Source organism: Copidosoma floridanum, unplaced genomic scaffold (assembly GCF_036245765.1).
Source record: "Copidosoma floridanum isolate Cflo_tuat_1 unplaced genomic scaffold, Cflo_Japanese_pri ptg000013l, whole genome shotgun sequence".
NCBI lineage: Eukaryota > Metazoa > Arthropoda > Insecta > Hymenoptera > Encyrtidae > Copidosoma > Copidosoma floridanum.
The window spans coordinates 25,183,550-25,208,696 of record NW_028321890.1 but is presented as its reverse complement, the minus strand read 5'-3'; the positions used below and the strand labels follow the sequence as shown (position 1 = coordinate 25,208,696).

Here is a 25,147-nt window from a genome sequence, read left to right as displayed (position 1 = left end):
AAAAATCCACTGACGTCTCCTCGTTGGGTGTGGCGTGCGCTGGATCGTCTGGGTCTGCTGCTGCTGCTGCTGCTGCGACTGGTTGATCGGTATACTCTCGGCCAGTTCTGAAAGATAATATATGCGATGCAATTATTTAGGTAAGGCAATCTGGGAGGGGCTGTGGGGGACAACGCGTTAAGCCTCACCAAGGTTCTCCATGCTCTGCGACAGGAGCGCCTCGAAGGTGTGCAGGCTAATGCTCTCGGCGTCCATGCCCTTGGCCAGCGTGTTCCTCAGGTGCATCTCGTACTCGAGCAACAGCCTGTTTGTCGTCGGACTACCCGGCGTCGACACCGACGACTGCTGCTGCTGCTGTTGTTGTTGTTGTTGCTGCTGCTGTTGTTGTTGTTGTTGCTGGAATTGTTGTTGTTGTTGTTGTTGTTGTTGTTGTTGTTGTTGTTGGAGGTGTTGCTGCTGCTGGAGCTGCTGGCAGAGCTGGCTGTTGCACCTGCGCGACTGGCAAGCGAGGCCCGACTGCTGCATCTGCACGTGCATTTGCTGAGCTGGGTGGAGGTGTTGGGGGTGCATCTGATGGGGGTGCTGGTGGCTATGCTGCTGAAGCCCGTGTTGTTGTTGCTGTTGAGGGTGCTGGTGATGGTGCTGCTGCTGCTGCTGCTGCTCCATGTCGGAGTTGCCGTTGGAGGAGCTCGGGGTCGTTGCGTAGCACTGGTTGTCGAAGATGACGTTGTCCGAGGGCGGCGAGACGTCACCTGTACAGCGCACATCACGTTCCGGGTGTAAGTACACGGCTCTCTGGCAATGGGCGCGGGGGGAGAGGCGCGGCTGTTGTTGCAATCGTCGCCGTCGCCGGGGGGAAGTCGACGACGACGGGGACAACAACTTGGTGCCGTTGACGAAGCGCGAGGATACCACGGGGGAGTGCAGGTGTGGTTGGTGGTTGTAATGGGTAGTGGTGGTGGTGGTGGTGGTGGTGGTGGTCGAGGAAGACAGACACGAGTTTAACGCTACGTGGAGCGCGGGTGGCGGTTGCAACGTGCAGCTGTAGCTTGAGTTGGTGGTGGCAATGTTATTAGTGCAGTTATCACCAGTAGCGACTGTAGCGGCGGACGTAGCGGCGGATGTGGTGCTCGTGCAGGCGCTCGTGCGAGAGGAGGAGCCGAGAGTGGGAGTGGTGACAACGGCGGCCCGGTTGCAGCTGCCGCTACTATTGGCGTTATTGGCGGCCTCCGCGAGCAGCAGCTGCTGCCGCCTCGCCTCCCTCCGTTTCCCGGTGCCGGTCTTTCCCGAGACCCCCCCGGCCTGATGGGACGGCGTGTGCAGAGCTATGGAGACAAAACACAGGGACACACGTCGACGACGTGCGACGTCAGACGGTGCGTGGTACGCGTGTGCCTTACGAGTAGATTCACACGCACAGACAGGTAGATATATACATAGAGACATTATTGGGGGGGGCTGCTGGCTTGTTTTCTTTACGCGTCCGATAATTGTTGTTGGCTGCTTTTTCACTCGTATGACTCATACAATTGTATGGTCGATTTGCCCGGGAAAACTTTGTGGAAAGGACGATCAGAAAGGGGGGGGGGTTCTATGTTTTTTTTTGGGGGGGGGAGAGCACTAGCTCTGTGCAACTATATCGATGCAGCGTACAAAAGATATATGTATCCGTTAAACATTGAAACACGTAAAATTGAAAAAATGTAAATCGGCCACTGTGGATTTTTGACGATTACAGAAGCTCTTATTTTACAAGATTTGAAATTGATTACAATTCAATTACTGCATTTATTTTAGTTCATCAAAGTTCACATGAAATAATAAATTAAGCTCCTATCGCAGAAATTCACAGTGTATTTTCGTACATTGACAAGTATCGAAAGAATCTTGTGATGTAATTGTAGCTCAAAAAATTTGTATTGTGCTACATATATGAAAAAAAAAGATGTGTGCTAAAAAACACGTTTATATTTAAATAATGTTAATGTTGAAATATCGAGATATTAAATATTTGATAAAAGACATATAGAAACATGCAAATGGGAATTATAATGTATGCAATTATCTCTCAGATCCATTGGATTTTACGTTTGTTTATGTATATTCATGTTCTTGCACTTTTCTTGCAGTATAAAAAATTTTACCATAAAATCTATTCTATAGCAGAGGCGATATTTAAAATTTAAATTAAGGTAAATTTTCAAACTTTGAGACAAAAGAGATATCGTAAAACGTCGATAAAATATACAAATACTTGTTCAGTATATTAATGATCAAACGAAAAATCACTGTTTAAATGGCCATAATTCAATATGAAAAGGGCGATAATCAAACTTTGACGTTTTATTAAAAAAAACTTGTCGCACCATATTTTATTCTGTTTATTGCTGTTTCGTTTATTTTTACACTCAATTTAAATCATACGATGCAAAGATTTATACTTTGAAAATTCTACTTGAAAATCTAAAAATTGTTGATCAAGCAACGTCTTCTTTTTTTCTTTTTTCTACCACGTCTCGGAGTAAAGCCCAAGCCGTTTAAACAAATTTTTGGTTGAACAATCATTGCACCGATAAAATGCACTTCTCCGTAATTGTTTTTTTTTAACTCAACAATAAAGTTCTGTAACAAGGTACACAGCTCAAGTAGCAAACAACAAGGGAATAAAGCCTCTTATCAGTGCAAGCGTGGCTATCCGCCACAGCAATCATATCTCATTCCTCGCAAAAAAAGCATGAAAAAAAAGCGCGATGTATATATACACTATAGAGAATATATAGTAATAAAAAAAGTTGAGGCAGGGGGGTGGGGGTCTAGGGGGGGGGGCTCGGAAAATGAAAATCGAGAATAATCGTAAGGTAATTGTTCGCAGGCAGTGTATACCGGAGTACTGTCGGTCCATCTCGTGCACGCTCCTCGACGGCTGGAACCTCGGGTGGTAGTTGTTGTTGGGATGCCGGTAGGCGTGCACGTAGTTGTCCTCAGCCTCGGACATGACGTAGCGCTGGTTGTTGTTGTTCGGGTGCTCGTGGTAATGGTGGTGGCGCTTGCGCGACATCTCGGGCGAGGTGATGGGGCTCTCGATGCTCGACATCGGCCGAAAGACGCGCCTCATCGTGTGCGTGTCGTAGGGAGGCCCGTGGTGAGGCCCGGGTGGGGGTAGACCCGTCGCGTGGCCCATCCCTGGCATGAACGGCCCGTTGAGCATCTGCGGCGGATGGTGCAGGGTCGAGGTGGCCACGACGCTCGGGTGGCTCTCGATGCGCATGTCGTCGGTGCTCTTGCTCTTGTTGCGTCGGCCTTGGCTCATCGGCCCGAACACGTTGCCGTTTTGGAGCTCGAGCTCCGTATAGTCGGCTGACTTGGTGTGCTGCAAGTGATCCTTGCGGTGGTGGTACCTGCTCAGGGTCCCACCTGCCTGGGTACCCTCGGACTTGAGGGTCTCGCGTTCAGGGCCGTTCTGGATCGCGCTGTCCTGGCTCTGCTTGAGTGGCTTCTTGGGCGAGGGACCCGTGGCCTTGTCCTCCGGCACGTCGATCTGGGGATTAGTCATTCATCGTTAGTTCTACCGGGTGAGCTGTAAGCTGATTTTTTGGTTTTTTTTTTTTTTGTTTTTTACTGATAAGCACTTACGCTATTCTGTCGCCTGACGTTTCTAAGCGACTATTAGTTGAGAGAAACACGTGAAAGCAGAAATATTTCGTTGTCAGAATTTTTGTTACACTGCGAAGGCATTTTTTATTACATATTACGTATATTTATGACGATTAATCTACGTGTACAGGATGAATGATGCAATAGGGACAAAAACTCAACTCGCAGTAGTAACAAGTGGGTATGGTCAGACGCGCCACGTAGTGAAATCCGGATGTCTGACCAAACTCGATCGTTACTACTGCGTGCGAAAAAATTTCACGTTTGTGCTTTTTCTTTCATTACCAATAAAATTTATCGAGTAATTTTGTGTAAACAGAGATATATAACGCGTAATCGATGTTATCGAGTCCACTTGAAAAAAAAAAAAAAAAAACTTAATAACCATGCAAGAGCACGCGAAACGATGTACACTCAAATTTAAACAATAAGCCGCGATGCTCCTCCGATAAAGCTCAAAAATAGCGAAAGCGTTGCAGCAGCAACAGCCCCGGACGAAGAAGCTCGAAGCAGAACAAGAAGGCACTTGAGTGTGTACGACGACGACGGCGAGTCCTCGAGCTTATCTCTCGGATCTTAATTACCGAAAATCGTCCTTTGTAGAAAAAAAAAAAAAAAAAAAAAAAAAGAAAGAAAAGAAAAAACACAATAGAGAAGCGGAAACAAAAGATGCCGTTGGTAGATGTGTCCACATATATATGCACGGTGTACAGGCTAAAACGCAAATGAGCCCGAGTTCGACGACCGGCGAAGGGTTGGCGCACCTGTGAGCCAACGGTGCTCGTGCCAATGGCAACGCTCGCTGTTTTCGGCGTGCCCGTCTGGCAGGTCTCGTTCTGCTGCTGCTTGTCCTGCATACTTTTCAGCCGGATCGAGTCCGCCTTGGACATTTTGGCGCCAGGACCGATAGACTGGATCTGCTGCTGGGATGCTCCCGAGCTCGTCGTCACGTTCGCGCTGTTTACGTTGTCGTACAGCGAGGCGCTCGACGTCGCCGTCGTTATCTTGTCCCGGGCCTGCAGCTCGGCGTCCACGGGCCGCGTCGAGATCCTCGGGAGAGTCTGAGCCACTGCTGTGGACATTCCGGAGATTAGATTTCTTTTTTCCAAGGGAGTTGCAGGCTGGTTGGGAACGTTTTCGTCTGGACTTGTTGTAGGTACTGTTTTGAGTTAATCAAAAGGCCGTATAATTGGAGGAAGGGAGAGTCGTTTCTCGTGAGGAGGTATCGCGGGGATTTATGTTGTTGGGAGTTGGACCGAGTGCCGTGGCTCTACTGCAATTACGTGGCTATACATATTTGGGGCAATTAAGGGAGCCTAGAATGGACGATTTCGAATTACCATGCATCTTTGACGCGTTCTCGAGTACATTTCTTGTTCATTCGGTACCCAAAAGTATTTTCTAAGGTTTTTTCCCTTTTTTTTTTAAATCAAATATACGACATGTCCATTTCCTCCTTTGTTTTCGATTAAACTGCATATCCATACAGAGTGTTTTTAGGAGCTACTTTTTCTTACGAAATCAACTTTTCTCTCGTAGAGAGAATAAAAATACGGAGCGCTTTCTCCAAGAGTATCAGCGCTTTTATATCAAAGGTACGGCTGTGGCCTTAAAACCGATGCATTTTTTCCGCCAACAAACTCACGAAGCCCCGCGTGCACGCATCAAACCTTGTAGGTTGATAAAAATTAAACGACGCAATGAAAAAGCAATGCCATACCTCTCGAAGGGCGTCGTAAAGAATGTAAGCAAATATATATGGGAGAATTCGCGTACCGCAACTACCTGATGTCGTAAAAACGCAAAAAATCGGAAAAATACACACAAGTTTCAGCTCGAGAGGGATTTTCCTCGACCAATCATAAAATGTCATTCCTCTCCGAGTAACGATCGAATTGAAGAAACACAGGGTAGATAGAGCAAAAGGAGCGGCGTACACGACTTGTCTCACGTAATTACTTCTTCCTCGCGTAATCCGCGCTCAAAGAAAAATTCAATCTTCGAGATAAGCCGGAGCTCTATCTTTGCTGCTGACTCCTCCAAAAAGAAAAAGCCGAAAAGGAGCAGTATAGGAGAAACAGCTTGGAAAATCCTCTCTCTTTCTATCTCATTCGCGTGCAGCTCGACGAAAGAACAGATAAAAATCCGGCACACCCACATACACACATGCACGTGTGTGGGCTCTTGGACGCGGAAAGAAGATACGAGGAGGACGGGAATAGGCCACGCATCGCCCGAAGCTCTCGGCTCTTGCTCCCTACAGAGCTGATGGTGCACAGCAGCCTCGGGACCGATTTATTATTCCATTTAGGTTCGGCCGAAAGGCGCCCCTAATGGGAGCGAATGGGAGCAGTTGCGCTATGCAAGATAGGGATGGGGTGGAAGGGGGTGGTGAATCGATAAGCCGGGAGAGCAGCGAGTCGCAGGTGTTACGGTGTACAAGTGGTGATGGTAACGTACCGCAAGTCGTGGCGAGGGTGGGCCTGTTGTATCTGAGGTCCCGACTGAGCGCCCGGTTGTACTGCTCGGGTGTCATGCAGGTGCAACGCGGCTCGCCACCACCTGGAGCCCGACTCGGTGAGGCTGGGGTCGAGAGCGGCTTTCGGCGCTGGCGGGGCTGTTTGGCCCCGGCTTGCTTGCTCAGCGGGTCCAGGTTGCGCAGCGAGTACGACGACGAGCCCTTGCGGCCGATGCCCTTGAACGCCGGCGACTGCTTGAAAAAGTTCGGGTTGTGTTTCAGTTTATTTTAATTTTTTTTTCTTAAACTCGTTGAGTAAAGTTACGAGTAAACTTGAACAAAGTAATTTCAATTTTATTTACAAACAGGGGTAGGGACAAGCTGTGTGCACAATTCATGGAATTTCGATGGTTGGCACCATACAATGTATCTAAAAGTACGTGGGGATATCGTATTACTTACCACACATTCTTTGAATTGCTTGGCATCGATCGCGCAAGTGAAATTCAGTCCCCAAGTGTCGTTTGTCATTGTGTCCTTCCAGTAGACAAAACACTCGGATGCCTGGCCAATTCGAGTGCCTGAAATCATCGTACGATGTTTACGTTGATCAACGAACAAACGGAAGTAAACGACAAGATTGAAAGCATTTTTTACTACATTTTAACCATTTCAATTTAAATGTAAAAATAATTATATACTATGGTGTATTTTTACATTTTTTACCACTAATCAAACATTTTAAAATAATGTTTGCTTAATGTGATTAAAAACACTTTTTTATGTAAAAAAGTTGTGATGTCATTAAATGTTCCATGTGTACACGAATGAAACAAAGAATTTTTGTACCAAAAATTTTGTAGTAAATCCATTTAAAATTCAACCCTTTGAGAACTTTTTTCTGTACTCGTACAAAATACAATAGATGCGAGAGAAAAGAAAAATCTTTCTAACTCGATTGACGGCATAATGTGAAAAAGCAAATGATCAAAAGTAAAACTTAACTTTGAAATAAAACCAAAATAAAATGAGGGAAAAAAAAAGAAAAAAAAAATATGCGTTGTAACAGTAAAAATTGATGCAATTACCAGGCTGTACGAGTCGGACGTCGAGAATCTTGTCGACTTGGCAATTGTAAGCCGTGATATGGAAAATCGTCTCGGGCGTGTCCTGTATGCAGGTAATGTTCACCGGAACCAAATCCTCGGAGATCTGTTGCCATTTCACGCTGCCCGCGCCGCTCGTTACGTGAAACACCTCGGCCCACAGCCTGAAAGCAGCGCCAAAAACGATAGCACCAGCAATAAGCCACCAAACACACGAATCATCTCCACCAGTGTCCCGAAAAGTTGCACATGCATATATATATCTACGTACACCTACGTGTGCTATATATATATATATACGCTACCACCACCCGCCGTCGGAGCACATCTCAAACACCATCAGCTCCGACAGGGTGCAATACACGAGGGGGTTGGTGGTGTTATTTGTCTCTCCGCTGCTCGTTGGCGTCATCGTGAATCGTCAAGTGCCCGGCAGCCAGACACGCGTATACTTACGTACCTACGTATGTGTGTATATGTTTTGCGTACTTTTTGTTTCTTTTTTCAAAGGTGTGATTAAGTCGTTTTTTTCAAGATTTTCATATTTAGGTACTTTTGGAAGGTTATTGCGTGAAAAACTTCTATTTTTTCCCATAGGAAACCGTTTTTTCCGATATTATACCCCAAAGTTTAGTTTTTTTATTATTAATCTTTGTTTTAATGAGGTGTTTTACTTTTGATTGCGAATCTCAGTTCATTTACGCTCAACTTGATTTAATATATCGACTTGAAATATTCATTATCGACTGTTTATCCAAAATGAGGATGATTTTTAATTTAAAATGTTCTCAGTATTGAATGATAATAATTAAAACTGTTGAATTTCCGACTAATTTAATTGAAATTCAGTCTCTGTCTATTTAATAAAATAAACTACTTGCTGAAGTAACTTAAAAAATTTATTGTAAATGAATTGATCAAATCAAATGTACATTTAACAATAATTCGTTTGTAGTGATTGAATAAAATAAATTTGTTTTTAAGTTTTTTTAATTTATTTTATATTTTTATTTTTTTTTGCATATTTATTTCTAATTTAACAGTAAATATGTTTTTATTATGTTTAATAAATATGAAAAAAATGTTGTAACAATACACATTCTATAATGATGAAATAAAATACAGAAGTTTGTTTCTAAGACAAAATTTTTTTGTTATAATTTATTTTATTGAAATATTAATTTCAAATATAACCGTAAATGTGCTTTAATTGTGTTTAATTTGAATACAATTTTTTTTAATTAATTAAAATTTCACTTTTTCCAAATAAACTTATAAAAACCTAGTGCGCCTCTAGTTCTAATCAAGATGAAAAAAAAAAAATTGTAAAAATAATACAATCTTAACACTTTCGTACCACACTCGGTGAAAAAAAAAAAAAAAAAAAAAAAAAAAAAAAAAAAAAAAAATACGTATCCGACAATAATTCAATTTTATAATTTAAGTCGAGCATTTTCCAACCCTTTTTTTTGGCCTCACAAATTTGAGGTACTCATCCCAGCAATTTTTAACTAGCTCTTTCTTTATCCCCCGAGGTGTCAATACACACATGCCCCGCTCGCTAACCCAGCCATACCAGCCGCGCCCAAAGAAGAAGCAGATCCCTCGTGGCCCGCGCCCACGTACACCAAAGCCAGAGCTGCAGTTGCAGCTGCAGCGAGAGCGACACACCCTCTCCCGCACGCGTGTATCGGTATACATATGTATACATACGTATGGGTGCAGGCTGCGCTGCACAAGACGCCCGAACCCGAGCCACTCGTCGGTACAACCGTGGAGGATTCTCGGGCAAACAAATGCAAATTTACCGTGATTTTCGTGGCTGGGCGCTCCTATTCGCTTACCCCCCCCCCATCTCCCGTTTCTCTGATGACTGTGTGCATATATGTATATATATATATATATATACGTGCACACCCATTCTCAGAAAACGAATTTCGCGCGCCAAGACAAAAGCACAAGCACCACCTCCGAACTACGTGTTGTTTTCTCCCTCCCGCGCGAAACTCCCTGCCACGGGATTGGTTTATTTATGCGCTCTGCAGTCGAGGGTGTGGGTGTATGTACGCATATTTACGTTTAAACGTGTAGATGGGCGTATGATGTTAACCCGAGCCACCGTCTACTTTGTCGCGGAAAACGAAACGACATAATTATTTAATTTGCCGCAACTGCACGGCTCGCGCAATCGGATTAGCGGGTCCGTCGAGTGTGAAAATTATCATGTCAACGTTGCATTATTTTCGGATGATAAATTAACCGACCCTCGAAGTGGAACGACTTTTACGTTCGCTTGATAGTTTAATGCGAAAGTTATCGGGGCGTGGAGGGTTCGCGAATGCCAAAGGAATGTTTCGTTATATCTGGGTCGGCGAGGAAACTTTGCTTTTTAAACTGCATAAAACTCGGGGCTCTCTGTACAATTTATTTGCTCCCCTGATGGAAGCAAAAATAATATTTTCCCTTTTCTGTCGTTTGATAAATTTATTAAAACATATTGCTGAAATGCTGAAATGTAAAAGTTTTTTCTTTTTTTTTTCTTTTTTTTTTCATAATCATCAAGTTTTATTTGACAACTTACAAATATACCATCCCCAAGTCAAATGACATTTTAATTTTCTTACATTATTTACACGAAGTCATTTATTATTGTTAGAAATTTATGTTATACGTTTTAATTCATGCAACACTGAATCTACCCATCTTTATTTAATTCATCATCAGAATTATTATGTTAAGTCTTGTATTTGTTATCATCATGTTTGTTAAAAATCTCTACTGTTCATATGAAACCTTATTTATAATTTCTATTAAGTTTCAGTTTTAAAACTACAGTGTCCATAAGTCACAGAAAACAAATAATGAAAATATTGTTTTTAAGAACTAAAAGACATAAAAATTTATCGAAACACCTCTTATTTATCGTGAAAAAAAAGAACAAAGCCATCGCCCACCCCCGAACTGACCTATTTGAATGTAAAATTACCCAGCGACTACATTTTCCAGGCGTTAGTCCCACAGAGTCTCTCCCATGCTTTCCCGAATAAGCTGCGAATAGAGCTACTACCAACTATAGCTACATAACTAACAGTAAGTCTTAACTACGCATGCAAAGCGAGGTGTACAGGATGAAATGACAGAGAACGAAAACGTGGTATTCGCGCACACGGATGCTAATTTTAATTTTAATTATTTTTTTTATTTGCTATTATTTCATTCGACATAAACTAACGACCAACAAAAACAGTTAAAGATTATCACTAAAAAACGTATTTCGAGAGAGAAATGGGGTTCCAGAGGATGAGTTGTGTGGTAGAGATCAAATCCAGAGTGGTTTTTTGCAAAAGGACTTTTTTGAAAAAGTGACGTGAAAAGGTGCTTTACTCGAACACTGGACAAAAATTCACGATTTTTTTTTTTTTTTTTTTTTTTATGGTTGACTCGAAAATTACTGACAAAAATAATTTGTTCATATAACTATTAAATTAAAAAACAATTGATACTCCCTCTCACACGTTGCATTTGAATAAACTGTGCTGAGCTTCACTCTCGTTTATATTTCCTAGAAGCATCTAACTACTTAAAACTCGGATGACTTAGATCTTTGTAAGAAAATGCATTATCATTCAGATATTCGAGACAAGTATAGGCTTTTGAACTACTTTGTTTTTAAGTACTTGTAACACTACAAAGTCACTTCTATGTATAGTTAGCCAAAGGCTGTCGTACATACTGAGCTAGTTTTTAACACAACTGTATAATCAAAACAACTTTATTGTCGAATAGTATTTCTTATTGCATTGCAAAGATTTCAAACCGTTATCAAAAAATTTCACGAATAATTGTACTGTATGTAGAATTTTAACATAGTAAAGAGAGTTCACTTCAAACTAATAATTTACTGCAAATGTAAAATTAACTAAAGTATTTTAAAACATTTGCTATAAAACAATATACATTTTCTTACGTTAAAATTAGTCACTAATAATATTTCTAAACTCATGAATATTTTGTTCAGTGCACACTATAATGTGTTAACCAAGTGTACAAAAAGTATGATCACTCACGACATCGAAAAACAAAATAAAACAAAAAGACCAATTACAACTCATAATTATGAATCTAAAAGCAACCCTATCAGTAAAATTAAATAAAATCAAACGAATTAATTAGCGTAGCTGAAATCATTATTAACGTAATGAATATTTCATTGAAATTCGACCCAATACCCATAGTTTTTTAATTATCAATTTCAAAATAAATTAAAAAAAAAAAAAAAAAAGAAAAACATAGTAAAATTTTTATTTTAATATTAATAAGACTCTGTAAAATATATTAAAAGAATATTTTCAATAATTGTAGTGCAAAAGAAAAGTAAATGTTTTCATTAAATTCATTATTTGGACCAAATTAAATTAAACTTTCTTTTGCTCGAATAACACAGAATAAATTCTCGCGCTTTTCAAAGGTAGATCGCGTCAAAGGCTACCTCATTCCATCAATAAAACACCAACAATTGCAATAACCAAAGATAACACGCGTTACAGGAGATCAATAGTATATAAATACCAAAACCAAAAAAAAAAAAAAGAAATGAAATTTATACCAAACGAGAAACGTATATATTCGACTTAATGTAATGTAATATCGAGACGTGGAAATAAATAACAAGGTGAACAAACACAACGAAAGGAAAAACGAACAAAAAGTAATTAAAACCATAAGAGTAGTGATATCATTAATAATAATAATAATAATGAAAAAAGTTGGAAATGGTTCGTAATGGATTGTCAATGGTATGCGCACCTCTTCCTCTCTCTTAAGCTTCCGCACCTGAGCAAGTGGCCAGTTTCGCCCCTGCGCTCGCTGCCGCCACGCTGATTCCGGGCGTTGGCCTGCCAGGGCGAGTCCTCGTACCTATGGTACCCCTTTTTAATTAAGGGCGCGCAACTGCACGACGACAATTTGTTGCCCATCTTTGCGTCTCTTTTTTTTTCTTCCTTTTTTTTTCCTTACTCTCCCTCAAAAACCAGCTTGGGCTAGCTGGCCAGTCTTCTGTCCTGGATTTCCGTCGTTGCGGCTCTCCTCCCCTCTTTCCCCTTCTCCTGTTCCGCCCACGCGGTTTTCGGGATCGCAAAGAAGCACTTTTATCCCTTTCCTCCCACGCCGCAGTCGATGCGGATTTTGGAAGCGCGTTTTTATCAGTCGGAAGCTGTACGGAGCAGCGCGAGAGCTTTGGCTTCGGCGTTCAGTCGGGCTCTCTGAGAATACTCGCGCTGTGTACGCTTCCTTGTATATTTTTTTGACACACTCCGTTGTACGCGCGCTTAGCGCTTTTGGCTTTGGCTCTTGCGACCTTTGGCACTGCGGTTCCCCAACTAAGACACACGCACACATTTATACGTACTTTGCGATAACGCGCACAGCCTCATCTTTTTTTTTTTTTTTTTTTTTTTTTGCTTCTTTTCTCTCGTCCTCTTGAATTTTTCCTCCGCTACGCTGCTGCCGGCTGCGCTTCCGTTCTCGATTTCCACTTCGTTTAACGCTTGCCTCTTCTTGTTTTCTCGCTTTTTTGACGACCTCTTCTTTTCTGTTTCTTCGAATTTTCTTTCTTCGTTTTCTCCTTTTTGTAACTGTTGTGTTGAATTTTTGTTTTCACGGGAAGCACTGGATTGACACACCGGGACTCGGCTCGAGGTCCCCCGAGATCAGATTAAGGAGGTAACTTTATTGTCACATCATTGCTGGGCTGCCGCGTGCCTCGAGCTACTTCGTCATGGCATGGTCGCTGCAATCAGAAACAAAAAATAAATTTTATTTACGTGACTACTTGAGTGAAATTTTTATTCAAAAAACTTTTATCCAAGAGAACACTTAATATTATATCGTTGTTTGATTGCTACCCTTGTTTATTACTAATAACATATTTAGACGATAAAATATTTGTTTTTATGTTTTATATATTCTGAATTAAATATAAAACAAAATAACTATTAGTTAATTGAAATTTTCGGTCAAAATTATAAATCCACTTGGGTACTGTATAGGTACACTAAATTAGAAAAAGATTCAGAATTCTTACAAACCCTTATAAGCAAATTAAGAACTTTCTCATTATTTTTCTCACTTGAATTTTTTTCTTCGGAAGAATTTTCTTATTTTAATGAGCTCTTTATAGGCTTGTCATTGGTGTTCCCCAAACTTTCGCAAAAAGCATCAAACAATCGAAAAATTACAGTGTACAAACCAAACAACCTTAGGTAAAATATGAAAAATTCTACATGATAAAAATTAGTGATTATAATTTCTCAAACTTTTAACTATTAAAAAAATTAATACTAAATATATGATTGAATCAAATGTACGCTCATTAATTTTCCATGAATATAGTATAATGATTTAATGATAACGTAAAAATTATCTAAAAACAGTTGAGAGTCTATTTTCAAAATTTGTGAACCCTTAGTTTATTATAAGTAAAAAAAAATTTTGCATCAAGTGGTAGCTTTATAAGTATCAACTAAAATGCTGTAGCCTAACTAATTCATAAGTAGGTACATTATTGCAGAGTTCAAATATCCATATTATCACAATTAATAATATTTTGTAATCAATTTTAGAAAAGTATACGTTCGCAATAGAGACTTTTGCCTCAAGCGAATAGTCCCAACATCCCTTAAACATTTGAAGCGACCGCATCCAGCCCAATTACGATTTCAAATGGCGTAAACGAGTCACAATTATTGACAATATTGGCGACAAACCGCGTAAAAGTTGTGCCCGATCGACATCTCGTTTCGAAATTACGGCGCTTGAAATATCGACAGCAGAATCGATTAGCAAAAACGTCCAAGTCAATTGCGATTCGCCGTAATAAAATTAACGACTGTCTATACGTACACGTGTATATATATATATATATATACACGTAAAGCGTTTAACGACTCTGAATCCGCAGAAGCGCAAACTTCATCGGCGGCCCTAATTAGAGAGCAAAGCTACGCAAACATCTGCTTAGAGCGTCTTAGAGAAGCCCGTGTTCTTTCCGCTGCACGTATATATACATCCACGGTCTTTATTGCGCACAGCAACAGCTAACGTAATTGTCAACGCTTAACGCGACGAAAAGTCCCGAGACAATTAATTCCGATGCTCCTTAAGATGGTTGAGGCACTTACTGATTTTACGATGCTCCCTTTTGTTTGTAAACGCACAGCGTATGCTAAAGTATGGATTTTAAGCTAACTAACGGGGGTCAATTTTTTTAGAGATACTAGACTCGATTTGTGTCGGAGCTGTACAAGCAGCGGTGAAATTTTTATTTGCCTCCCAAAGAAATAAAAGTTTATTTCCATTTGACCAAATAACATAAATAATTGCAAATAGTATACACGTTCACACGATGAATCATAAAACAAAGTTACATGTGCTCATTTTTTTTCTCGATGGGTCACGTGATGCACATTTGTCTTAATTAACTCAAATCGGGGGTACAAAAAATTCACCGAGAAATCTGTCCGGCGTCGGGGCGAGACTTTACAGAAGTTTCCTTTAAACTTTTTAAGCCATAAATCCACGTCAATGTGCCCAGTGTATATATATATATGTATAGCATACGCACAAGAACATGAAATATATATACAGTTTCGGAAAGTTGGTGCTGGTAAATCTTCATTTCCAGATATGACCGGCACTTTTTGCCTCGACAACAAACAAAAACTGGAGATAAGAAATTTCGCGGATGATCGCGATTTGCATTTGGGAACGCGACGAAAATTTCGAATTATCATCACTCGAGTAAGTTACAGTAACGGTAACACGGGTAACATTGACGTTTCAAGGAATTTCGAAATCGCGCTGACGCGTTCGAGGGTGACGATTGGGCGAAAAACTTTATCATCGGTTCCATTTATTTTTTCACCCAATGGTACTCGTTTCGGTCGAAAGACTTGCAAAACTATTCGAAACTTTTAATTGTAATCACAAAGTTCATTACTGGGTGGGTAGAGAGCGCGAGGCGTCCTCGACGGGGCGCTCGAATCGACTTTTCCCCTTCCCGAGTGTTGAATGGCTCTGACAGAAAGTGCCGGCCTGCCATTCGAGGGAAGCTAATTTATTTTTCGCCGATTTGGTTAATCAAGCGCCGATTCGCGGGATCAATCGTCTATACTGCAAGTGTGCATTGAATATTCAATCTTGGGAGCGAAATTAATTACAACGCCATATTGTATCGTTGTGCTTCTCTCGTGTTTCTGCTTTTTTCTTTTGTGACCATAAGTTAATTATAGATTTTCTAATTTACGCGCAAATAATATGCAATAACGAAACAGATTTGATCTATTTGTAACTATTGAATGGTAAAATTAATGTGAAACAAAATGTCATGATAATACCTTATTTTTAAAAAATCGTTATCAGCTGTTAGGGTTTTTATATTTTTCCTAGTAGTAGGCCCAAATAACTTTTTTTTCGCACATTTCAAAGATAAAAATGCTAATCAGAAGCAAGAGAGAAGAAAAAATCATCCTCGAGGGTGCGGCTCCTGTTTACCTAACAAACGCTCCATCTACGATGGATTGAAAAAACCAACGTAACCGTTCATTAGAAGTAAGTGTCTTATCTAAAACGTATGAATAATCGGTGACCTAAATAGCGAAGAAGTGACGTTCAACAATTTGTCCATCAGAGGAATAGTGGGTATAATGTACAATTGACAGAATGGTAACGAACGAAAGCCAAGAGACACTCGCTCGCGGAAAATCCGGGCAGGAATATTTGATTGGATTTCAGTTTCGCCCGTCCGTTACAGAGGATTAAAAAAAAAATCCCTGGCTGCGGCTACTGGATAAATAACCCGTGTCCCTTCCAAGCCAATGATACATCACTATCTTTCATACACACGCGGGACACGTGTCGTTAGTTACTTTATTTTATTTTTTTCCCCACGAATAAAATGATTTTTTTTTTTTTTTTTTGTTTACTCTGATTCATGTCGTGCAGAAAAACAAAAGTTCATTCGATACAACGCACCGACAGCACGTGTTTCCCTGTTGTAATTGGGATGATCATCAAACTTTGCGACTCGCGAATATGCCATTGCCATCTCTGTTCAACGCTGAAACGACCCTTTCGAACTTTCTCGGCAATGCCGATTTGCCCAATTCGGTAATGCAGACTCAAATTGACCATCCCAGGGTATGAATTTTCAATTAATCGAAAAGCTCCAGGCAAATATTGAACAATGATAAAAAAAACAGAGAGAGAAGGGGGGGAGGAGAGAGAGAAAAAAGAAAAGTTTGGCAAGTGATTCGGACGTGCGAGAAGCGGGGGTAAGAAAATGAAGCCTCATCGGCTTTAAGAAGTTGCAAGTCGACGAGATCCAAGAATTGCCGTGCGGCTGTGCAAGTGCATGCAAATTTCGGGGAGTAACGAGGCTGGCCTTCGCGCGTCAAACGAGAGGAGAATCTCGGGCGGTGTGTCCTTCTCTCTTGACGCGAGACTTTCGAGTGGAGAACGAAAAAAAGGGAAGAAGTCAAGAACAAAAAAAAAAAAAAAAAAAAAAAAGCGAGAAGGAGGGAGATGGTCGCGGCGTCAAACAGCAGCCAGTGGGGTAAGTAGGTACGATCCGCTTGCGGTCAGATATTCCACTTTCCTTAAGTGGTAACGATCGACTCGTGAGCCACCAGCCAGTATATAAACCGCGAGCTTTCTTCCCTCTCACGGCCCTTTTTCTTCCCTCGACAGCGACGAGTGGGTATACAGTATTACGGTAGTGGTGGGAAGCGAATGCGGATAGCTGGAGATAAGAAGACAAGTTGGAGGGAAGGGGCTCGCGAGATGGGTGGAGAGAGGAGAAAAAATAAACCAAGGAAATCATTATGTTCCGGACCATTAGAGTACCGCGGAGAGTGGAGGGATGTGGAGAAAAAAAAGTCAGTGTGACCCGGCGGGGTGTAGGAAAGGGTGAGGATGAGAAATCGCGTAAGGGACGTGCATTAGCTGGGTACACTGATTAAATCTTTTGATTGGGCTGATAGATTATCTCGCTGGGAATGATGAGAACTATCCACGCGAGGGCAGGGGAGGGGGAGCTTTTGAGTACCTACTCGCGAGTGAGATTTTTATGTTTGTCAGGGATCATCGTGGCATCGTTACGAGGAATCTGATCTAAACGGATGTTTGCTAATGTTTTTATGTCATTGTGCAATTAGTTTTTGGAAAAAAGTGGTTTCGTGTTGGTCAGAAACTAAAGAGTTGCGGATGGTAAAATAAAAATGTAGACCTATATTTTTTTTTTTTTTTTTTTTTTAACTATATTCATAAATTTTTATGAATAAAGGAGTGTGAAAGATCGTAGTCGGTGCACGTAGGTCACAAAAATGTTACAGGGTGAATCCAGGGAAATCGAGATTAGACTCAATAGGAAACTCTACGGTGTAAAAAATTTCTTTCTTTCAAGGAAAAATCACTAACATCAATGGCCTTCTATTGATTTTATTTTATTTTATTTTTTTTTTTTTTAACGAGTTCAACGTAATATTTTTAGCAGAAAATTCGTAAAATATCAGTTGTCATTAGTTTGCTTTATGCTCTAAAAATTGACTAGTAAACACGTAACGAACTGTTTTTTTAATTCTCATAACTTAAATTAAATTGAATGTATCTTGGATGAAAGTTGACGATTTTATTGTAAACAACGACAGTAAAGTTTTCACGTAAAAAGAAAAAAATATTTATACATATTAATTGAAACCCTTAAACGTTACAAATATAGACAAAATACTTTGGCAACCACGACACATATACGATTTTAGAAAATGTTCGAAAATTCACCGGTTCCAGTAAAAAGTAAACATATTCAGTAGTACCAAATCATTGCTAGCCGTTGAAAAATGCTCTTTAAATTTTTCTCGATAAACCAAAGATTAGTTCATTATACAACACATCAATGAAAAGTTTTAACCACGCTATGCCACCAAATATTAAAAACAAAAAAAAAAAAAAAAAAAAAAACCGATCGCCCCATCACCGCGTCAAGCCCCGCTACCTCCATATAAAAATTCATACGCATCGGTCCGACCCCCTAATGGACTCGGCGCGTGGGCTACACAAAAGGAGGTATTAATCACCCTCGCATCAGCGTCATAAACTCAATTAAGGAAGCCAAACGCGCTTGACCGGGAAATTGGGTATGGCACGTAATAGGTATGTACACACCCACACGTACACACAGAAAGAGAGAAAGGGGAGGGGGCCGATCTGCTGCCAGTGCAAACGCGAAAATCAAAAACCCCCAGCTTTGTCCTCTTCGCGCGACACGTATTAATAATAAAGCTGTTGGTGCACTTTCATCGGACCACCATATATAAGTATACGTGTACACACGCGTACAAGCGATAAAACAAAATGCACAAAATCTCGAAGAGAGTGCACGTGGGGGCAAGGCGTGGCTCCCCCATATACATCCAGCGAGTTTGAAAATCACCCGTCACGGTACACGACCGTATGTATAGCTCGTGCAGCGGCCCACGCCCTTTTCCCTCTTCCTCGAGAGCAAGCGGCGGCAGCGCGCAATAAAAGTCGCTTTGACCGAAAGCGCGCCCCGTCGATTCAGCCCCTCTCCGATAAAGTTGTACCTTCCTCGCGTGCATGTACACGTATAGGTAGGGTGGGGGGTTGGGGGCGAAATACAAGTACAGCTCCGTAAAAGTGAAGGAGGAGAGGAACGGGAGCGGATAATCGAAATCGAATTGATTCGCCGGCAATCGGCGAGAAGCGGCCTCCTCGTCCCATACGCGACAGCCTCGTTTTCGATAACCGGCGAAAGTACAACTCGATTCGCAATGGGCAGATCCGTGTACACACGGTTACGGTAGGGAAGCTTGTGTGTGTGTGTGTGTGTATGTCTAGCATCAGCCGAAGAAATGAAATACAAGGGAGAGATGTGTGCATGTCTGTCTGGCCTCGCGTGCGATATACCACCGGCCTACGGCTGTACTGTAACACATGTACAGTGCCCCGCCCGCTCTTTACGTGTGTGTACATAATATCGAAGGATCCGAGCAAAAATTCAGATTTGCGGAAGAGGCGTGTTACTTGTTGGGGGACGTGCTTTTCCGGGACCAGTGATTCTTGCCAATGATTGGCATAATGTTACTCGTTTTCGTGTTTAAGTCGTGCACGCGGTATCACTAAAAACAAAGGGGGGCTGATTGAAATTAATCAATAACACATTTGGCTCGTGCGTACCCTTCAATCATAAACGTAATTTAAATGACAACTACGCGCACACGTGCTTTCGTCCAGTCAATCAATTTGCAACGATCCAATGTAACTGCCGATACGTGGAAATTGTACTGTGCGCCATGTTACTTCCAATGGAACAATTGATCAGTTTCCCACGCCGAATCTTTAATAGGCAATCTGCGCGGCTTCGTGTACCATTTTCACTCGAATATTCTCGAGTTGGGGCAAAAAACTTTCATCCGTACATGTACACACAAGTGTAAACTCATACCCCCGAGCATCACTTATTGATCGCGGTGTTCCCGGAAGTTGGACGTACAAAGCCGTGATATCCAAATTTCGGGCTGTGTGTGTGTGTGTATATGCATGTGGAGCGTCAATCCTTGCGCTCGTTCTTTGCCAATATTTTCGGCAAAAACATTATCGTCCCTGTCGGACGCGACGTCGCGATTCGGGAGCGCGAGGAAACGAACGGCACAAAGGGGACGAGAGAAGAATCAAGGATGAGCGATGGAGCCCCGAGAGACGAGAGAAAAAGAAAAAAAAAAAAAAAAAAAAAAGGCAAGGAATAAGGCAGGTATTGGTACACGGGTGAGTGTGATACGTGTTATATACACGGACAGGGGGATGAAAGAAGCGGGTGGGACACGGTTGCCGCCGCTGAGCGCCACCACCGCGATCGGAGATAAAATCTGGTTCGAATCCAGGTCATCACAGTCCTGCCCCCGAGCTGGAAAGAGAGCGCGGGTAGGGGGGGGGGGGACTGTGCTCGAGTCGAGTTTCGGGGCGTGCGCGGCTGAGGGCTCGCTCCACCGGCGAAAGAATTACGTAATGAGCGAGAAAAGGAGGGAACGAAGGCCCGCCGTTCGCCGATGAGATGCAAAACAAAACGAAGAAAAAAATACGAGGAGCAAAGGGAGGGGCGGGGGAGCAATTACCGCCGAGGGACAAAGAAACTGGTGGCTTCGCTCGTTGTCATACCCCCCGCTATAGGTTGACGGTACCGTGTGTGATACGCCGTGTGCAGTACACGGAGGTGAATCGTTATTGTGCAAAGCTGTGCTGCTGCTACGAGTACAATGTGCATGTACCCTCTTTTTTTTCCTTCTCTTCCGCGACTCGGCCTCTCGCGTATACGTACAGGCATAAGGGCTTATTCATTTTTTCAGTGGAGACTTCGATGAAAGGCTCCGGAGTTGCGTTACCCTCTCTCGGTGTCCCGTGTGTTCGTGTATCGGCTCGTCCGCTCCCCTTTACCGTATACCTACTTGCGTGCGAGAGTATGTACGAGGATCTTTTCGGGATGACCGGTTCCGACGAGAGAGATACACTAGAGATCGGGTCTGTCTCTGTTTGTTCCGAATGCGAGCAACTCTCTGCATTATGCAGTGCACGACTACTGTGTACACGTACATAAGTATTGCCTTTTTCGTCGAGCATGTGTTTAAGGATCGATCGACCGGCTGCTATAAATACCTGTAAAATTAATCCTACCGCAGTGTGCCTGGTAAATAAATTAATATCGCTCAACGCTCTTGTTGCCGATTCAGCTGCTGATGGTGCTACGTGGACCGTCTCTGTCTACCTTGGGCGTCGTTTCATTAAAATTCAAAGACATTTGGTCAACGGCAACCAATTTACGCGTCGGTGTTACGAGAGTCATCCTCGGAGGACTACCGATTATTGTCTCGTTTCCCATTGTTACCTTTCGCGTTTTCATCCCTTACGAGGTGTACCTATGTGAAATTAATTAAAATCCACACCTCGATTGGAGGGGGAAAAAGGAAAAAAAAGAAAAATTTAGCACACCACCAACCACGGGAATCGCATACAGCGAAAGAGTCGGTACCGAGTTTCAGGTCAGAAGGTGAGCTTTAGAAGCGCGATTTTATAATTAATTAGAGCATTTGAGCCTTTCATCGCACGCGCCAAACGAATCCGGCGATACAGGCCGCGTACTTGCTTTTGCATGGGAGCTGCGTCGTGGGTTTTTTAAAACTTTTTTGTGCTCTCTATACACGTTAATCAACAATCCCTCCATATTATCTGCTAATAGAAACGCTCCTGTAATCTTTCATTGTATGAGCAGTAGGCATCGAGGAGGCGTTGGTTAAATTTTATCGAAGAGTAACAAAATACAGAAATGGGAAATAAAAAAAAAATAATAATAATTAAACGCCCGTACCCATGTGTACACACACAGGCGTGCAAATATAAGGGAGCGTATTGGCACTCTCGGTGGCAAGTACCCAGGATATGTGGATGCACACCCGCGAGAGGAAGACAAGCAGCAAGCGGCTTAATATTAAACTCTGACCCAGTAAACTAATGGAATACAAAGTCAGTGGAATAAATAATAAATAGAGCCTGGGGATCGGATGGATGTGCTGTGGCGCAGAAAGGAGTGGGGTTGGGGGGGGGGAAGCCGCGAAAGCGCGCGAAATTCCCTCCGACGGGCCGTCAAGAAGGTGCTGTCCCATCGAGAGGGAGGAAGGGAGGAATATACACATATATAAATTTGTACCCGTGCAGGGTTGCTCCCCTACACCTCGTAACCGGCTGGGAGGGTGGGGCTGTAAACGAAAGTCGATGAGACGTGCACGGCGCGCGGGGGGAAGTTCGGTCGACGGAAAGGAGGTCAAAAGCCTCCCTGGGAGCGGGCGAACGAGAGTTTTCAGCCCTTATCATCACGACGGAGGAGGAGGAGGAGGCAACGAAACCTCCTCCGTGTGCCATCGGACGAGCGGGGGAGGGGGTAAATTCAACTACTCGGCCGCGGCGTTGCTTTCCTTCGTTCATGAACGTTTGACCCCCAGTGTGTATAGTCGTGCGGAGAGAGGCGACGGACCGAATTAAGGCCTGTACGGCATAAGCGACGCCTGCAAAGAAGAAGAAAAGGAAGGAAGGGGGGTGGCGGGAAGGGGGCTGCTTTTGTGTGCTGCACATGTACTGTGCGCTCGTACAGCTATAAATATAGGGCGCTCTAAAAGTGGGGTGTGGCGCGCCGTAAGCGGCGAGTTCAAGGTGAAATCGCATTTTCAACTTGTTGATGTGTGTCGGTGCGCTCGTACCTTGTGTGTAGGGACAACGAGAGGCCGGCTTTATATGTGTCTCGAGATTGTACGCTGTTTGTTGAATGCACATTGTGGAATATGGTATATTACACGTGTGCCGTGAAATAACGTGTATCCCTCTAACCTACACTTGTACCATTAGGATGACTTGTTTTTTTGGCCCGAGTGGATTATACAGAGCTTGTGGGATTTCTTATCTTCAGGCTCACTCGATTTTAAGAGAGAGATACATTTCTATTTTTTAACCCTGTTTTGCAGTACATATTACTGTAGCATGTAGTTTTTTTCGTTCGTCTGACCATATCGGGGTTATACTACTTGAAATGTACGAGCAAGTGTAAGCTCTCTTAAACTGGATCACAGAGGTGGCACCGAATTTCAGTTAATATTATTCACTGATTGAAACAGTTAAAATTGGGTCGCTGCGAATTAGCGAGTGGTAACGGGAAAAATCAATAAAAAACTAGAAACTGACGAATCACATAGAGTCCACTAAAAAATCAATGGACTGCATTGATTTTGTTGATTTTACAGCAAGAGTTACTTTAACTAACGGAATCAACAGACTATTCACTAATTTAGTTTGAAAACCATACATAAACATAGTAAATAATTATTTGTCTGACCATACTGAGGTTGTACTACTTGGACTCAGTTTTCGAAAGTAAAAGATCTAGATTAAAGAAAAAAATTTTTTTTTATATACACGTAACTTTGAGTAAACTTGTCTTGTTACACAAAAACTAAACATTTGTACAGCAATGTGTGACGAGATAAAAGCTACGTGACCTACTAAAATCAACAAAACCTACGGAAACTAATCAACCCAAGACATACTCATCAGCGAAGCAGCGCTTGAAAAAGTTTCGCTAATCGCCTCAAAGTCTTTGCACGTGCACTGTCCAATCAGACTTTGAAAAATTAGGATAATCCTAGGAAAGAGGGATGAAGTAAAGAGAGGATTGTGCAAACAGAAAAATCAGCCAACGAAAGAGAGTCAACGAAGGACGAAAGTCAATGGGAGTAAGATTAAGTCAAAAGCCAATTCGTTATGTCCATTGTTCTCTGATTCTCTCAGCTCTATGGATTCTTTTTTTCTCTCTCTACTTAACAGTCGATCGTTGAAAAGCTGTGAATTTTATTTTCAATTTTAATTCATTTATTACTTTTTTAATTAGACTGCCAATTGCTATTCTCAATCGGCAAGGTTGCACGATTGTCAAACAGTGTGGACTCTATGAAAAAAAATGTCTAAAACGTACCAGGATATATTCGTACAAACTTACCCTGCACCAAGTGGTGAGATGTTCCTATTTCATCAAAACAACTTATTTGCATACTAGTAAGTTTCAGCTCGAAAAAAGTTTTACCACATAAATTAAAATGTCATTTCAACATAAAAACTGCAGTTTCATTAATTTCTCTGCTAATTAAAAACTCGTGTCAGCTTTGGAAAACAAATCATTTGCTAAATTACATCAGTTCACGAAAAGAAAGATATTTTACGTAAGCTAAGGTTATTCGAAAAAATGTGCAGAAAAACAAAATATTTTCAACAAAAACATCTGCATCATTTTCTTATTCTCTTTTCTCTAAAAACCCTATTTTTATGCAACGAGAAGGTCCAATAAATACTCATTAGAGCACTCATCCAGGTGCGTTCGAAGGCACCACCACCGTCAGCCCGGGACCGCTTCCTGACAATTTGCGGGCATGAAAGCAAGCAGGAAAAATGACGGCCGACGTTTTTCAATTATACACATCGCGACTAAAAATACTTTGTAATTAAAGCCATTCACCGAGCTTTTGCTTGTTGCCCTCGCTGTACCCTGACGCCTCCTGCTACCGATGGTATTCGATGGAAATTCGGATCGCAGGGAAAAAAGAGCCGCGCTTGCGCGAAAGCAAATCCACCCCCCCCCTTTTAGAATCAACTATCTCTGGTATTTTCAATAAAAACTTTGTCCACGACACTGACGGAACGACGGATTTAAACGGAGGAATCTCGGGAAATCCTGGCTTTGGGATGAATAAAAAAAAAAACATCGACCTGTAAAACAGCCACGTATACGGACGAACGATGATGGAGACTGCCAGAGTAGGTAATAAAGAGGCGGATGAAAAGGTCACCACTTCACGACAGCCAGGGAGGGGATCATCTCTCCGCCCTTTGAGCGCTTTCTCGATTAATTGCGATTGTAAAAGTGTGGAACGGGAGGTTTTTTTTTTTTTTCATCAGCCCATAAAACAAAAATCGATCTCGTTGTTGACATTACACGCGAAGCTAGATGTATTTTTGTAAATTCACGTCGAGCGAGGAAGTGCGCGATAAATTTGTCATTTACGATCACTTGGGCCTGCATCATACAAGTTGTACGCTCGACTCTTGCGCAACAACATCCAACTAATAAAAACCGACTGTACCAACAACGTCGCGCCGGTGTTTATGATGCGGCCCACAGCTCCAATAAAAAAAAAAAAACTCGTAACACTTTTCACTCCGCGCAAAGTCCCGGGTAATTACTCGTAGCCGCAAAAGTGCCACGTGCCCCTCGGAATCATTCCCTTGCATCGTAAAAAAATATATACCGAGTAATTGCCCGTGACGA

General features: G+C 42.0%; 1 protein-coding gene across 1 annotated transcript in view; it reads right to left on the bottom strand.

Annotated features, from left to right (window-relative positions):
- sif (guanine nucleotide exchange factor still life) overlaps positions 1-25,147 on the bottom strand; it is an 86,398-nt gene that overhangs the window by 47,860 nt on the left and 13,391 nt on the right. Inside the window, exons 3-12 of the mRNA XM_089591550.1 lie at positions 12,025-13,006; positions 7,201-7,382; positions 6,575-6,693; positions 6,115-6,367; positions 4,419-4,726; positions 3,634-3,663; positions 2,884-3,538; positions 1,089-1,325; positions 189-752; positions 15-107 (exon numbers count right to left, since the gene is read on the bottom strand). Of these exons, the coding sequence (XP_089447676.1) occupies positions 15-107; positions 189-752; positions 1,089-1,325; positions 2,884-3,538; positions 3,634-3,663; positions 4,419-4,726; positions 6,115-6,367; positions 6,575-6,693; positions 7,201-7,382; positions 12,025-12,194 (2,611 nt within the window). The 5' untranslated portion in view covers positions 12,195-13,006. The remainder of the gene's footprint in view (positions 1-14; positions 108-188; positions 753-1,088; positions 1,326-2,883; positions 3,539-3,633; positions 3,664-4,418; positions 4,727-6,114; positions 6,368-6,574; positions 6,694-7,200; positions 7,383-12,024; positions 13,007-25,147) is intronic.